Genomic DNA, 17,249 nt, shown 5'->3' on the forward strand with positions numbered 1-17,249 from the left:
CTTAGGAGTGAGGATAAGCCCCACAGTAGTGTATCGAGCGATACCACCATGGTTGCTTGTGTTGCCTGATATAGACTTGTGTTTGTTAGAGCTTAAAAGAAAAGAAAAAGGTCAAATAGACTTGGTAAGTGCTTTTAAATGTCAAGTAATGGGAATGTATAGTGATTATACAATGGTGTATACTGATGGAGCTAAAGAACCTGAGACAGGAGTGACAGGATTTGGGGTGGCTGTGCCAGCAAAGGGAATTGGGATAAATAGAAGGTCGTCAAATATGTTAGGGGTCTATACGGTGGAGATGCTGGCAGTGCTGGTGGCGTTAAGATGGGTGGAAGAGGCTAGATACACCAAGGTACTGATTTGCTCAGATTCTTTATCAGTTTTAGCAAGCTTGAAATCATTTCATTCTAATAGCCATCAAGACATTTTATATGGAGTTTTGCAGTCACTTACTAGAATAGTGAATAGAGGGGGTCTGGTTAAATTTATGTGGGTACCAGCACATGTAGGGGTGAAAGGGAATGAGAGGGCAGATGAGTTAGCGTTAAGGAAAGGAAGAATAGAAATGGAAGTAAGTATCAGTAAGGCGGAGGTTAAGAGTGTCATTTGGGGGAAAACCAATCAAATGTGGCAAGAGAGGTGGAACAGAGAGGGCAAAGGGAGGCATTTATTTCACATACAAAACAGCATCAGGATCACTAGGGCAGGTATGGGGCACAGAGAGAGGGGATGAGGAATAGTCTGAGGGAGTTCGGGGTCCAAGAGTTTAATTTAAAAGGAGTAATGGAAATGAGTGAGAGAGCGCGAGTCAGGGTAGTAGTGAAGTTTTTAAGGGACACAGGGCTTTTTTATAGCGTATAAGGTAGGTTAGGAATGGTGTAGCTATATAGGGTAGGACTAAATGTGTGTGTGTGTGTGTGTGTGTGTGTGTGTGTTGTTGGGGGGGGGGGGCTATTGTCTGGTCCATACTCCAGAGCAGAAGGGGGCGGTAATGCACCTATTGCTGGATGCCAACCGCCGTAAAACAAAGAAGAAGAAGAAGAAGAAGAAGAAGAAGAAGTTGTTCTTCTTCGCTGGTCCACCAGCAGGGGGCTCCACAGTGCTGACCCGTTCCCGGTGATGGGGGACCGGAGGATGTTCGTTGCAGGTCGTGATGAACCCGTTTGACCGACAGTCGGAGGCGGACCGCGGGGACAGCCGGTGTCCGTGGGCCCGCTTCTCCTCCTGGCTGGAGTGTGTGTGTGTGGTTACCTTCGACCTGGAGCTCGGACAGGCCATCGAGGTACGGACCGCTGTTAGCTTAGCATCGTCATCTCCGGTCATCACCGGGAGCACATTTATAAATGTGGCTCAAACAGACCGGACAGGTAGTCCGTGAACGCGTCACTCACCTGGACACACTGGAGCCCGACACTATTCCACGGTGTCGGTCACACTCAGACCAAACCCCAGTCAAAAACTCTTAAGTTTTTGTTGTTGTTATGTTTCCCGGCTAACGCAGCTGTTCGTAAACAATCACTGACATGTCGATTAATCGGTTAGGGTCTGCTGTGAAGTTCGGCATACATCTGATCAACCAAACATTTACTTGTCAGTCAGAAATGTAAGATAACACACCCTGCCGCCGCTGATCAGACCACGGTGATAATTAAAGGTGGTGGTGGGGGTCATTAACCTAAAAGTCAAAGTTTTGGTAAATGACTCGTGCAGACATGTTGATCTGTGAGCTGACGTTATCATTACATCATCAGGATTTGAATCGATATGAAGTAAAAGTTTGAAACTTGACAGAATGTAAAGAGGTCTTAAATTAGCAGAATTTTGAATGGACTTTGGTTGAGTGTGTTCTCTGCATGCTGACAGCCTGAAGACTCTGACGTCAGCTGCATGTTTTAAATGATTATCAGTAACTGATCAGACCTCAGTGATCTGATTAGTTCCTCATTAATCTGCAGACATTATGGCAAGCCGTTTTAACATTTAATCACTAGACTGGATATTCATTACTGATATCTGCAACATAATTTTGCCTAGTCAAAACTCTAATTACAGATATCTGTAATTCAGTTTTGACTAGTAAGATTCAAACTATTTTTGCCATTCATGTGTATGGGGTTTGTCATCATAGATATCTCCAATGTAGTTGCGGATATCTACAATTGTTATTTCTGATATCTGCAACTGAATTGTGGATATCTGTAATTCCAGTTTGAGATATCTACAATTTAATTTTGACTAGTCATAATTCAAGTTCAAGATATCTTTAATTATCATCAATTGAAGATATCTACATGGTCCTTTCTAGATATCTTGAATTGAGTTTCAGATAGTCAGAATGACGTTGTAGATATCTATAATGGTAATTCCGGATAGTCGGACTTAGTGATTAAATGTTAAAACGGCTTGCCATACAGACACTGATTGTATCGGTATTGATCCTCTGCTGAGGTCATCCTTAACGTTACATCATGTGTCAGCTGATCAGCATCTGTGAATGTGAGTTGTTATAAAACCAGCGCTGCGTTCAATGATCGTCTGACTGGACTTTGGTTTGTTTGTTTGTTTGTTTGTTTGTGTTGTTTACAGCTGGTGTATCCTCAGGATGTGAAGCTCACAGAGAAGGAGGTAATGTCTGTCTTCATGTGCACCTGGTTCATAATCAGCGTATTGATTATTGATGATGTTGGTTGGTTTGTTTGTTTGTTTGTTTGTTTATGTCAGAAAACCAGCATCTGTTACCTGTCCTTCCCTGACTCGTACTCAGGTAAACCAGCTGTGTGATGATGATGATGATGATGTTACTGAGTGGGCGTGTTCATGAGGTCACAGGTGTTGTTTATTTCCCAGGATGCCTCGGGGACACTCAGTTCAGCTTCAGGTTACGTCAGTCGGTCGGTCGCAGAGTGGCGAGCTTCCGAGAAGACCTTTACAACAGAGACGCTCCCGTCACGCTGCAGGTGAGACACTGTGTGACCACAGGGAACACGTGACAGGGAACACATGACAGGGGACACGTGACAGGGGACACGTCTGCTGGTTATTGGTCAGTTTTTAACGCCAGACATAAAGTTACTGAACATATTTGATGAATTCACTTCATTAAACTGTCCGATCTTACAGTGTCTGTCGTCATGGGAACGCCTCGGCTCGCTGACAACGGCTCTTTTCAGACGCGTTTTTTAATCCGTCACCTGAAAAACTCGTCACACAGAAATTTCTCACAGCGAATCTGATGATTTTGATTCTTCTATTTGTTTGACACATTTCCTCCTCTGCTTCTCTCCACTGGAGGTACCTGTCTGATGACATCACTTCCCTCACAGCCTCATGAAGGGGCGGAGCTGTCCTCCCTCTCTGTCTCCTCCTCCTCTTCATCATTGTTGACAGTAGCTGTCTTAATTATGACACGACTCTGTGTCTCTCCATCTTGTCTCGTCTGTCCCGCCGCCACGTTTTCCTCACTGACTCAAACGTCTCTGGCGACTCTGACAGGAAAACAGGAACTGAAAGCTGTTGTGAAAAGTTGAATGAAAGTTTCAGACTCAGCATGCAAACGTGACACAACACAACACAACACAACATGACACAACGTGACACAACACAACATGACACAACACAACACAACACAACATGACACAACGTGACACAACACAACATGACACAACACAACACAACACAACATGACACAACGTGACACAACACAACATGACACAACACAACACAACACAACGTGACACAACACAACATGACACAACACAACACAACGTGACACAACACGTGACACAACACAACATGACACAACACAACGTGACACAACACGTGACACAACACAACGTGACACAACACAACACAACGTGACACAACACGTGACACAACACAACGTGACACAACACAACATGACACAAGACGTGACACAACACAACATGACACAACACAACATGACACAACACAACGTGACACAACATAACACAACACAACATGACTCAACACAACGTGACACAACACGTGACACAACACAACATGACACAACACAACGTGACACAACACAACACAACGTGACACAACACGTGACACAACACAACGTGACACAACACGTGACACAACACAACATGACACAAGACGTGACACAACACAACATGACACAACACAACATGACACAACACAACGTGACACAACATAACACAACACAACATGACTCAACACAACGTGACACAACACAACGTGACACAACACAACATGACACAACACAACGTGACACAACACAACACAACGTGACACAACACAACATGACACAACACAACGTGACACAACATGACACAACACAACGTGACACAACACAACACAACATGACACAACGTGACACAACACAACATGACACAACACAACGTGACACAACACAACACAACATGACACAACGTGACACAACACAACATGACACAACACAACGTGACACAACACAACATGACACAACATGACACAACACAACACAACGTGACACAACACAGCACAACGTGACACAACACAACATGACACAACATGACACAACACAACATGACACAACACAACACAACGTGACACAACACAACGTGACACAACACAACACAACGTGACACAACACAACATGACACAACACAACATGACACAACACAACACAACACAACGTGACACAACACAACATGACACAACACAACGTGACACAACACAACATGACACAACACAACACAACGTGACACAACACAACACAACATGACACAACATGACACAACACAACGTGACACAACACAACACAACGTGACACAACACAACATGACACAACACAACATGACACAACACAACGTCTCTTTGTCTCTCCTTGTCTCTCCTTGTCTCTCTTTGTCTCCCCTTGTCTCTCGTTGTCTCTCGTTGTCTCTTGTTGTCTCTCTTTGTCTCCCCTTGTCTCTCATTGTCTCTCCTTGTCTCTCCTTGTCTCTCGTCTCTCCTTGTCTCTCTTTGTCTCTCTCTCTTTGTCTCTCCTTGTCTCTCGTCTCTCCTTGTCTCTCCTTGTCTCTCGTCTCTCCTTGTCTCTCTTTGTCACTCTTTGTCTCTCTTTGTGTCTCCTTGTCTCTCTTTGTCTCTCCTTGTCTCTCTTTATCGGTATTTCTCTCTCCTTGTCTCCGCAGACTGAAGCGTCCCATTTCTTTGGTTTCGTCTATTTTAGACAAGTGAAGGACGTTTCTGTGAAGAGGGGATACTTCCAGAAGGTCAGAGACACACCCGTTCACACCTGAGACACACCTGTTCACTAGGGATGTCCCGATCCGATATTCGGATCGGTATCGGCTGCTGATATTAGCAAAAAACGTGCATCGGATCAGAATGCATGGAAAAATGCTGATCCAAGAACTCCGATCCAGTTTTACACGGACACCGATCCAGGTTTTCCGACCAGCCCAGCGCTCTGCGATTCAAGCAGTCCATTCCAGTGATCCGCTCCAGCTCTTACCATCAGTCCACCAGGCCAGCATGCAGACGGCAGACACACACAGGGAGGGTAGGAGGAGTAGCGGTCAATTAGTTAACTGACTATTTGTTTTCTGCTCTGGTTTTTTGAGAGTGATATTTTTATTTGGTTTACACTCTTACTGTTTAAGTAAAGAGCACTGATGGCATCGTTTTGGGCACAATTGGTGAAACTGGAGCCATGGATGGACTATTGCTTGTTTAAACAGTTGTACAATATTGTGTGTGTGTTTTTGTCCCCTCTGTTGGTAAACAGAGCACCAGGCTGGCACTGACACTACTAAAATAACTGAAAAGGAAAGGCTGCATTGTTTGTTAAATGTCAACAATGTCTTGTGGTGTTAATCTATTTTTTATTTATTAGGGGGCCAAAGCACAAGTGTGTGGAGTCTTGCTGCTATTTTAATTTCAGTGTTAGACATTTTAAAGATTTCTTGTGTTGATTTATTTTCTATTTATTAAGGGGCCAAAGCAGCCAAAGCAAACCAGCTATATTTTTTATTTAATGTTAATGTTCAAGTTTAAAGTTTGTTTATTTAACCCTGTTAACAATAAACAGGTCAGTTTCTCATACCAACTGTTGTGGATCAAAAACTAACCCGATTAAGTAGTTGTTCTTGTTAGAGTAATATTGCTTGATCAGACCTTTTCTAACATGACTGACAACAAAATAAGTGAATATGTATAATACGCGCTTGGATCGGTATCGGCCAAAACTCAAGGCTGTAATATCGGTATCGGATCGGAAGTGAGAAAGCTGGATCAGGACATCCCTACTGTTCACACCTGAGACACACCTGTGCACACCTGAGACGCACCTGTTCACACCTGAGACACACTTGTTCACACCTGTTCACACCTGAGACACACCTGAGACACACTGACACCTGTGATGTCATGTGACTGACACCTGTGATGTCATATGACATTTGACTGACAACTGTGATGTAATGTGACCAGAGATATTGGATAAAGAGATATCCCACTCAGCTCACTTCCTGATTCAGTGACGTCAGCGCCACGCCCCCGTAGGAGACTTGCGGCAGCTCTGAATGTATTGTCGTCAATGAGGAAAATGAACGTGATCACAATTTATGGTCAATTCTTTCGCCCTGTAGTCACTAAAGTAAATATTGGGTTCGTTTTCCACAAGCCACACATCTCACCAACATTCTGACACTAAAGCTGCATTTTTCATCCGCACAGATCAAGAGAAAGTTAACTTTGTTTGAGCCCTGTCCGTCTCAGAAAACAAGTTCTCGTGAGATCTTGTTAAACAGGCGGTAAAATCACAGTTAGCTTACAAACAGTTATTTACTGCTAGTAATAAATAAAAAATGCCCAAGCTTTGTGCAGCAATAGGCTGCAATAATAGGAAAGGGGGGGGACAGGCTCTGATTGGAGGGAGAGCTAACCACGCCCACTTAGGAGACAGGAAGAGTAACTGTTTTCTTAACATTGGATAAGCCTACGGTGGGGTATCTCCTTTATCCAGTATGTCTGATGTGACATTTGACTGACACCTGTGATGTCATGTGACACTGTGTTTCAGTCGCTGGTGTTGGTATCCAGGTTACCATACACTCACCTGTTCCACACGCTGCTGCAGATCGTCGCACCTGAGTTTTTTGAGAAGTTGGAGCCCTGTTTGGAAGCAGGTGATGATGTCATGCTTACATTATAACCATGTATGAATCACAGTAGAGGTAAAATGATGACATCACTCTGCTGAAATGACACCTGACATCTCGTCTTTCTCTTGTTCTTATAGTGTGTAATGAGATCGACCAGTGGCCTTCACCTGTACCTGGACAGACCCTCAACCTGCCTGTGATGGGCGTGGTCCTTCAAGTGAGCAGGGGCGGGGTCTTAGAGGGGGCATGGTTGTAAAGGTGATCAGGGGGTGTGGTCTTATCCAAGATTTTGGAGGTGTGGTCTTAAAGGTGGGGTGAGAGGCGTGATGTTAAAACAGATCTTACAGGTGAGTTTAGGGGCATGGTCTCACAGGTGAGATGAATCCTCTGTAGAAAAGATCCCTGTCATCACCAGCTGAGGATCATGGGTACGGTAGTGTTGATGAATGTGTCCGACCTTCAGAGTGACGACACAGCTGTTTGTTTACATTTACCTGGTCATTAGTGTTCCCACCTATCGGAGAGGTGAGTCTTGTTACGACAGGTATGTTTGACTGATGATGTGTTTTTATTTAAAGTTCACACTGTGAAAAAAACATCTACCTGTGAATTTGTTTATTTTTTAATGAACGTGTTTGTTTGGATTTTACTGGTTAGGTGTTAAGTTGTTTAGTTTATTGTTTGTTTGTTTGTTTGTACTGTTTGTTTGTTTGTTTCAGGTGCGGATTCCTTCAAAAACAGACAAACCAGGAGGAAGTCCCGTCAGACAGACAGCCAAAGAGGTGAGGAACAGGAAGTGACTCTTTATTAACAACGCTCACTGTTACCGAACAATAAAGTTTAATTTTGTGTCCTCAGAACCTGCTGCCGGCTCCGACCCTGCTGCCTACCATCCACGAGCTCGACCTCTTTAAGTCTGTCTGCTCTTCTGTTATCAATACTGTTTATTGATTATTGAATATTATTATCTGTGTATAAACACAAACTCAGATCCAAACTCAATGATTAATGATCAGGATCAGTAATCCTTGATCATCGATCAGTCACTTCCAGCTGAACCTTTCTGTCGGTGTGACCTTTGACCTCTCAGGTGTTTCCAGTCGGTACTGATCCACCTGCAGATGCTCTGGGAGCTCATGTTGCTCGGGGAACCGGTGGTCGTCATGGCGCCGTCTCCCACCGTCTCCTCGGAAACCGTGCTGGCTCTCATCAGGTGACTGATCAGACGCTTCTGAGCACCTCGCACTCCCTGTCTTTATAAATGGACATGTTTACTGTGGACGTGTTTATCAGACACTGAGGACGTGATCAATTTATTGATTTATTGATTATCAGTTTAACACAAACAGCTGAGCTTTGATCAGTAATCCAGGTCACATGACTCTTACTGATCCACATCATGATGTTTGTAAACTGTGAGGTCAGAGAACCCCTGACAGCCAATCAGAGAGCGAGAGTGTTAGTGTCGTTGCCATGGTAACCATGTGTCCTCCCTCAGCTCCATCAGTCCTCTGAAGTTCTGCTGCGACTTTCGTCCGTATTTCACCATCCACGACAGTGAGTTCAGAGAGTACACCACCAGGACCCAGGCCCCGTGAGTACCTGACCACACCTGTCTCTAACTTTTCACACCTGTCTGTCTGTCTCTACCTGTTCACACCTGTCTCTACCTGTTCATCTGTCTCTACCTGTTCACACCTGTCTGTACCTTACCACATGTCTCTACCTGTTCAAACCTGTCTCTACCTATTCACACCTGTTTGTACGTGTTCACACCTGTCTCCACCTGTCCATCTGTATGTACCTGTTCACACCTGTCTCTACCTATTCACACTTGTCTCTACCTGTTCACACCTGTCTCTACCTGTTCACACCTGTCTCTACCTGTCCATCTGTCTCTACCTGTTCACACCTGTCTGTACCTTACCACATGTCTCTACCTGTTCAAACCTGTCTCTACCTCTTCACACCTGTCTCCACCTGTCCATCTGTCTGTACCTGTTCACATCTGTCTCTACCTGTTCACACCCGTCTCTACTTGTTCACACCTGTCTGTCTGTCTCTACCGGTTCACACCTGTCTGTCTGTCTCTACCTGTTCACACTTGTCTCTACCTGTTCACACCTGTCTCTACCTGCTCACACCTGTCTCTACCTGTCCATCCGTCTGTTCCACCTGTGCTTGCTGCCTGGCACACAACTCACCTGACCCAGTACGCATCCCTGTGAGTAGCCAGCCCACAGGGATGGGTGCAGAGTCGGAGAGATACCGTTTCAGACGTGTGCATGCCTGAGCTGGAGAGGGTAGGGTACCTGTCAATCATTTCTTTATCCAGCCAATCACCTCACAGCAGTGGGAGGAGTCAACATTTCAACTAGCAAACTATGCTAACGCTAGCTAGCGTCGGTGCATCAACTGCCCGATCATACCAGAATATAGTAACTTCAACCACTGATCATTTAAGAAGGACCACCGCGAGATAACATGTTCTTTGTTTAAATTACAACACAGTTAACAAACAATGAATCATAGCTATTTATTTCTGGCTGCCAGTGTTAGCTAGCACAGTTAGCTAAGTTAGCGGAGTTGTCTTCTTTCACTTTAACATGTTGATAAAACACAGACAGATGGGAACGTTCTTAACCAACATGTTAAAGTGTAAGTGAGTCAGTGAGCTAACGCTGCAGCCAGAAACAAACATTTATGATCCATCATCTTTTTGATGACCTCAACACAGAACACGTTTCTTCTCCTCTCCTAAAATGTTTCTATATTGTGTATTGATCCAGGATTAAGGAGCTGATCAGGAGACAGTGTTAGTGAATGTTGTTGTAAGCTACTGTCATTACCGTCTGTCCTGCATCTCTCTCTCTCTCTCTCTCTGTCTCATTGTGTCACACAGATTACTGTTAATTTATCATGTTGATCTGTTCTGTACGACATCTATTGCACGTCTGTCCGTCCTGGAAGAGGGATCCCTCCTCAGTTGCTCTTCCTGAGGTTTCTACCGTTTTTTCCCCGTTAAAGGGTTTTTTTGGGGAGTTTTTCCTGATCAGCTGTGAGGGTCATAAGGACAGAGGGATGTCATAGGCTGTAAAGCCCTGTGAGGCAAATTGTGATTTGTGATATTGGGCTTTATAAATAAAATTGAATCGAATTGAATTGAATAATGCGCTAGTGTGCTAGGTAGTAAAAAAGTTTTCTATTTATTCTTTAAAAAAGTAACTGTGAACACAAGGCTAATGTTATTTTTACAACAATGATCTAAAATATGTATTTAACAGTCTCCGTCTGTACACCATCAAACTGAGAGTCTGGTGCTGGAGCAGCAGCTCTGCCAGTGAATGTTTCTCCACAGGGCAGTGGCTACATATAGTTTGTTCTGGCTGTGCCGGGCTGACACCCCAGGGTCCAGGTCTGGTCAGCAGATGCTTACCTGTCTGGCAGGTCGGTCTGTCTGACCTCACCTGTCTGTGTCACCTGTCTGACCTCGCCTGTCTGTGTCACCTGTACAGGCCTAACGTGGTTCTTGGAGTCACAAACCCGTTCTTCATCAAGACTTTTCAGAACTGGCCTCACGTCGTCCGACTGGGAGAAATCAAGATGACAGGTGAGCGACTACTTCTTGTTCTTCTGTTCTTCTTCATGTGAATCCAAATTTAATCCAAACGATCAAAATACTTTAAAATAATCAATGTGTAATAATCTGACTGCGTCTGATTGCTCTCAGGTGATTTACCCAAACAGGTGAAGGTGAAGAAACTTTCTAAGCTGAAGACACTCGACACAAAACCAGGTCACACCCAGTCTTTTATTTATTAATACTGTTACAGTCGTGTTAATGTGTTATTATTATTATTATCATTATTATTATTGTCACACTGCTGTGAATATTTTCAGTATAAACGTGTACTTCCTGTCTGCAGGGATCTACACAGCGTTCAAGACGTTTCTACACAAAGACAAGATTCTGATTAAAAGGCTGCTGAAGGTGATGTCATCACTATTTTTTATTGATCTGTATATTGATTCATTGATCTGTTTATTAATTGATGGATCGTTATAACCTGTGTCTTCAGGGGATTCAGAGAAGACGACCGTCAGAGGTTCAGAGCGCCATCTTGAGGCGACACCTGTTAGAGCTGACTCAGAGCTTCATCATCCCGCTGGTGAGCAACAGCCAATCAGATCACTCCGACACACTGACCGTGTCAGGTGTTTGATAAACACACCAGGTGTGTCACATCTGAACCTGAAAACAAACAAACAGTTATGACATAAGGCTTTAACGTTAAACTCACCTGTACGTGAAGGGGACAGGAAGTCGATTTTGTCAACCTAGAACTTAGAGAATCAAAGAGCAGAAACAGGAAACAGTTTGAAAAGATTTTGAAAATTAAACTCAACAGTTCAGATGACGTTAAAAGTTTTATAAACATTTATAAATGTTTTGTCCTATATAAAAACTCTGAACCCTTCTGTTCTGAGTTTAAACCCTGGGTCTTGTCTGTCAGGAGCGGTACATGGCGAGCCTGATGCCTCTGCAGAGATCGGTGACACCGTGGAAGGTAAACAGGAAGTGGCTCAGTGATGACATCACAGTGATGACCTCACAGTGATGTCATCAGCTCAGAGGTGAACTCTGATTGGTGTGTTTGTGTGTTCAGACTCCGCCTCAGATTCGACCCTTCAGTCAGGATGAGTTCATGTCGACTGTGGACCACACGGGGCCCCAGCTCACCTCCATGCTCAAGGGTGATTGGATGGGACTGTACAGGTGAGTCCCTCAGGTGTCTGTGTACGAATGAGGAAGTTGTCCTGTGTCTTTACTTTGTTTCAAACTGAGCTTCAGGAACTGTTTCAGAATGAGGTGATGGTCTGAACTTTGTTCTTCTTTTTTATTTGTCCTCTGGTCAGGAAGTTCTTCAGGTCTCCGAACTTTGACGGATGGTACCGCCATCGACACAAAGAGATGACGCAGAAACTGGAGAGTCTTCACCTGGAGGTCATCTGTGACGCTGTGAGTTTGTTTATCATGTAAACAAAAATAGTCAAAAAACATGCACATCCTGAGGTCCATTTGGAGTGGGTGCTGGATACATATATATAAAAATCATGAAAAAAAGGACATGCGGTACATTTTTTCCATTTGTTTATCATGTAAACATGTAAACACCTGGTTCAGACTGTAAACACCTGGATCATGTGACCCTGCTGTCTGTCTCTCAGGACTTGATGAGTTGGACTAAAGACAAGTCAGAGGTTGAGATCGTTGACTTGATTCTGAAGCTCAGAGAGAAACTGGTGAGTGTTTGTTTCTGAATACAGAAAGTGTTTGTCCCTGAACACAGGAAGTGTTTGTCCCTGAACACAGAAAGTGTTTGTCCCTGAATACAGGAAGTGTGTGTCCCTGAATACAGGAAGTGTTTGTCCCTGAACACAGAAAGTGTTTGTCCCTGAATACAGGAAGTGTTTGTCCCTGAACACAGGAAGTGTTTGTCCCTGAATACAGGAAGTGTTTGTCCCTGAACACAGGAAGTGTTTGTCCCTGAACACAGAAAGTGTTTGTCCCTGAATACAGGAAGTGTTTGTCCCTGAACACAGGAAGTGTTTGTCCCTGAACACAGGAAGTGTTTGTCCCTGAATACAGGAAGTGTGTGTCCCTGAACACAGAAAGTGTTTGTCCCTGTATACAGGAAGTGTGTGTCCCTGAATACAGGGAGTGTTTGTCCCTGAATACAGGAAGTGTTTGTCCCTGAATACAGGAAGTGTTTGTCCCTGAACACAGAAAGTGTTTGTCCCTGAACACAGAAAGTGTTTGTCCCTGTATACAGGAAGTGTGTGTCCCTGAATACAGGGAGTGTTTGTCCCTGAATACAGAAAGTGTTTGTCCGTGAATACAGGAAGTGTTTGTCCCTGAACACAGAAAAGTGTTTGTCCCTGAACACAGAAAGTGTTTGTCCCTGTATACAGGAAGTGTTTGTCCCTGAACACAGGAAGTGTTTGTCCCTGAACACAGAAAAGTGTTTGTCCCTGAACACAGAAAGTGTTTGTCCCTGTATACAGGAAGTGTTTGTCCCTGAACACAGAAAGTGTTTGTCCCTGAACACAGGAAGTGTTTGTCCCTGAACACAGAAAGTGTTTGTCCCTGAATACAGGAAGTGTTTGTCCCTGAACACAGGAAGTGTTTGTCCCTGAATACAGGACGTTTTTGTCCCTGAACACAGGAAGTGTTTGCTTCTAAACACAGGAAGTGTTTGTTTCTGAATACAGGAAGTGTTTGTCCCTGAACACAGGAAGTATTTGTCCCTGAATACAGGAAGTGTGTGTCCCTGAATACAGGAAGTGTGTGTCCCTGAACACAGAAAGTGTTTGTCCCTGAATACAGGAAGTGTTTGTCCCTGAACACAGGAAGTGTTTGTCCCTGAACACAGAAAGTGTTTGTCCCTGTATACAGGAAGTGTTTGTCCCTGAACACAGGAAGTGTTTGTCCCTGAACACAGGAAGTGTTTGTCCCTGAATACAGGAAGTGTTTGTTTCTGAACACAGGAAGTGTTTGTCCCTGAACACAGAAAGTGTTTGTCCCTGAACACAGGAAGTGTTTGTCCCTGAACACAGGAAGTGTTTGTCCCTGTATACAGGAAGTGTGTGTCCCTGAACACAGGAAGTGTTTGTCCCTGTATACAGGAAGTGTTTGTCCCTGAACACAGGAAGTGTTTGTCCCTGAACACAGGAAGTGTGTGTCCCTGAATACAGGAAGTGTGTGTCCCTGAATACAGGAAGTGTGTGTCCCTGAACACAGGAAGTGTTTGTCCCTGTATACAGGAAGTGTGTGTCCCTGAATACAGGAAGTGTTTGTCCCTGTATACAGGAAGTGTGTGTCCCTGAACACAGGAAGTGTTTGTCCCTGTATACAGGAAGTGTTTGTCCCTGAATACAGGAAGTGTTTGTTTCTGAATACAGGAAGTGTTTGTCCCTGAACACAGAAAGTGTTTGTCCCTGAACACAGGAAGTGTTTGTCCCTGAACACAGGAAGTGTTTGTCCCTGTATACAGGAAGTGTGTGTCCCTGAACACAGGAAGTGTTTGTCCCTGTATACAGGAAGTGTTTGTCCCTGAACACAGGAAGTGTTTGTCCCTGAACACAGGAAGTGTTTGTTCCTGAATACAGGAAGTGTGTGTCCCTGAATACAGGAAGTGTGTGTCCCTGAATACAGGAAGTGTGTGTCCCTGAACACAGGAAGTGTTTGTCCCTGTATACAGGAAGTGTGTGTCCCTGAATACAGGAAGTGTTTGTCCCTGTATACAGGAAGTGTTTGTCCCTGTATACAGGAAGTGTGTGTCCCTGAACACAGGAAGTGTTTGTCCCTGTATACAGGAAGTGTTTGTCCCTGAACACAGGAAGTGTTTGTCCCTGAACACAGGAAGTGTTTGTCCCTGTATACAGGAAGTGTGTGTCCCTGTATACAGGAAGTGTGTGTCCCTGAACACAGAAAGTGTTTGTCCCTGTATACAGGAAGTGTGTGTCCCTGAACACAGAAAGTGTTTGTCCCTGAACACAGGAAGTGTGTGTCCCTGAACACAGAAAGTGTTTGTCCCTGTATACAGGAAGTGTTTGTCCCTGAACACAGGAAGTGTTTGTCCCTGAACACAGGAAGTGTGTGTCCCTGAACACAGAAAGTGTTTGTCCCTGAATACAGGAAGTGTTTGTCCCTGAACACAGGAAGTGTTTGTCCCTGAACACAGGAAGTGTTTGTCCCTGAACACAGGAAGTGTTTGTCCCTGAACACAGGAAGTGTTTGTCCCTGAACACAGAAAGTGTTTGTCCCTGAACACAGGAAGTGTTTGTCCCTGAACACAGGAAGTGTTTGTCCCTGAATACAGGAAGTGTTTGTTTCTGAATACAGGAAGTGTTTGTCCCTGAACACAGAAAGTGTTTGTCCCTGAACACAGGAAGTGTTTGTCCCTGAACACAGGAAGTGTTTGTCCCTGAACACAGGAAGTGTTTGTCCCTGTATACAGGAAGTGTGTGTCCCTGAACACAGGAAGTGTTTGTCCCTGTATACAGGAAGTGTTTGTCCCTGAACACAGGAAGTGTTTGTCCCTGAACACAGGAAGTGTTTGTCCCTGAATACAGGAAGTGTGTGTCCCTGAATACAGGAAGTGTGTGTCCCTGAATACAGGAAGTGTGTGTCCCTGAACACAGGAAGTGTTTGTCCCTGAATACAGGAAGTGTGTGTCCCTGAATACAGGAAGTGTTTGTCCCTGTATACAGGAAGTGTGTGTCCCTGAACACAGGAAGTGTTTGTCCCTGTATACAGGAAGTGTTTGTCCCTGAATACAGGAAGTGTTTGTTTCTGAATACAGGAAGTGTTTGTCCCTGAACACAGAAAGTGTTTGTCCCTGAACACAGGAAGTGTTTGTCCCTGTATACAGGAAGTGTTTGTCCCTGAACACAGGAAGTGTTTGTCCCTGAACACAGGAAGTGTTTGTCCCTGAACACAGGAAGTGTGTGTCCCTGAATACAGGAAGTGTGTGTCCCTGAACACAGGAAGTGTTTGTCCCTGTACACAGGAAGTGTGTGTCCCTGAATACAGGAAGTGTTTGTCCCTGTATACAGGAAGTGTTTGTCCCTGTATACAGGAAGTGTGTGTCCCTGAACACAGGAAGTGTTTGTCCCTGTATACAGGAAGTGTTTGTCCCTGAACACAGGAAGTGTTTGTCCCTGTATACAGGAAGTGTTTGTCCCTGTATACAGGAAGTGTTTGTCCCTGTATACAGGAAGTGTTTGTCCCTGAATACAGGAAGTGTGTGTCCCTGAACACAGGAAGTGTTTGTCCCTGAACACAGGAAGTGTTTGTCCCTGAACACAGGAAGTGTTTGTCCCTGAACACAGGAAGTGTTTGTCCCTGTATACAGGAAGTGTGTGTCCCTGAACACAGGAAGTGTTTGTCCCTGTATACAGGAAGTGTTTGTCCCTGAATACAGGAAGTGTGTGTCCCTGAACACAGGAAGTGTTTGTCCCTGAACACAGGAAGTGTTTGTCCCTGTATACAGGAAGTGTGTGTCCCTGTATACAGGAAGTGTGTGTCCCTGAACACAGAAAGTGTTTGTCCCTGTATACAGGAAGTGTGTGTCCCTGAACACAGGAAGTGTTTGTCCCTGAACACAGGAAGTGTGTGTCCCTGAACACAGAAAGTGTTTGTCCCTGAATACAGGAAGTGTTTGTCCCTGAATACAGGAAGTGTGTGTCCCTGAATACAGGAAGTGTGTGTCCCTGAACACAGGAAGTGTGTGTCCCTGAACACAGGAAGTGTGTGTCCCTGAATACAGGAAGTGTGTGTCCCTGAACACAGGAAGTGTGTGTCCCTGAACACAGGAAGTGTGTGTCCCTGAACACAGAAAGTGTTTGTCCCTGAATACAGGAAGTGTTTGTCCCTGAATACAGGAAGTGTTTGTGACGGACATTGTTTTTCAGATTAAAGCTCGGAGGCAGCAGCTGCAGCTGAGGGATGGAGTTTTACAGAAACTGGACGACTTTATTAACAATGTCATCATCCAGCTGCCCGATGACCTACAGACGGTACTGAGTACACACTGAGTACACACTGAGGACACACCAAGTACACACTCAGTACACACAGTGTGTATTCAGAGTAATTTAACATATCTGACTTGTTCAGGTTAAACTCTTGTTTGTTGCCTTCATTTTGTTTTTGTATTTTCAAAAAGTTTACTGAATGAATCAAACATATACAGTATGAATCTTTCTGTTTGCTTGTTTTTGTTTATTAATATTTGTAAAGTTGTTCACATAAAAACACAAAGTTCCATCAGGTCTGATGATTTTAGCTCAGATAGTAAAACACAAATGTTTAATATTCCACATTAAATCTGTGTGAACTGAACTCTGACACCACATACAGACCATAATAATCAGCTGATACAGACCATAATAATCAGATGTTATTTTTCTATCAGACTGAACTGAATGTAGCACTGATAATTAACTGTAATAATGTGTTGTTCACCTTTATGTTCCTCCGTCAGTCTATAAATATTTATTGTTGATTTAAAAAGTAAAACCTGGATCATGGTCAAACTGTGTCTGATGTGT

The 17,249-nt window shown here is 44.1% G+C and overlaps 1 protein-coding gene across 2 annotated transcripts; it reads left to right on the top strand.

Moving 5' to 3' along the window:
* Positions 1-1,067: 1,067 nt before the first annotated feature.
* Positions 1,068-17,234, top strand: dennd6b (DENN/MADD domain containing 6B). Of its 2 annotated transcripts, XM_049567207.1 has the most exons (20): positions 1,068-1,282; positions 2,587-2,625; positions 2,722-2,764; positions 2,848-2,957; positions 5,160-5,240; positions 7,052-7,157; positions 7,271-7,350; positions 7,853-7,915; positions 7,992-8,047; positions 8,224-8,346; positions 8,632-8,727; positions 10,649-10,743; positions 10,864-10,929; positions 11,060-11,124; positions 11,213-11,302; positions 11,648-11,701; positions 11,801-11,910; positions 12,051-12,153; positions 12,363-12,437; positions 16,611-17,234. In XM_049567207.1, exons 1-20 carry the CDS (start codon positions 1,154-1,156, stop codon positions 16,731-16,733), a joined length of 1,707 nt encoding a protein of 568 aa, XP_049423164.1. In that variant the 5' UTR covers positions 1,068-1,153; the 3' UTR covers positions 16,734-17,234. The 2 variants fall into 2 exon arrangements, with proteins under 2 accessions (XP_049423164.1, XP_049423165.1); XM_049567208.1 differs by lacking the exon at positions 5,160-5,240.
* Positions 17,235-17,249: the final 15 nt, after the last annotated feature.

Source organism: Epinephelus fuscoguttatus, linkage group LG22, assembly GCF_011397635.1.
Source record: "Epinephelus fuscoguttatus linkage group LG22, E.fuscoguttatus.final_Chr_v1".
Lineage (NCBI taxonomy): Eukaryota > Metazoa > Chordata > Actinopteri > Perciformes > Serranidae > Epinephelus > Epinephelus fuscoguttatus.

What these genes read in the sequence shown, in the direction of transcription:
- dennd6b (XM_049567207.1), top strand. Translation starts at nt 1,154, where the DNA reads ATGAACCCGTTTGACCGACAGTCGGAGGCGGACCGCGGGGACAGCCGG. An exon ending in AGCTCGGACAGGCCATCGAG is followed by an intron (nt 1,283 to 2,586) that starts GTACGGACCGCT and finishes TGTTGTTTACAG; the next exon opens with CTGGTGTATCCTCAGGATGT. An exon ending in TGGAGGTCATCTGTGACGCT is followed by an intron (nt 12,154 to 12,362) that starts GTGAGTTTGTTT and finishes TCTGTCTCTCAG; the next exon opens with GACTTGATGAGTTGGACTAA.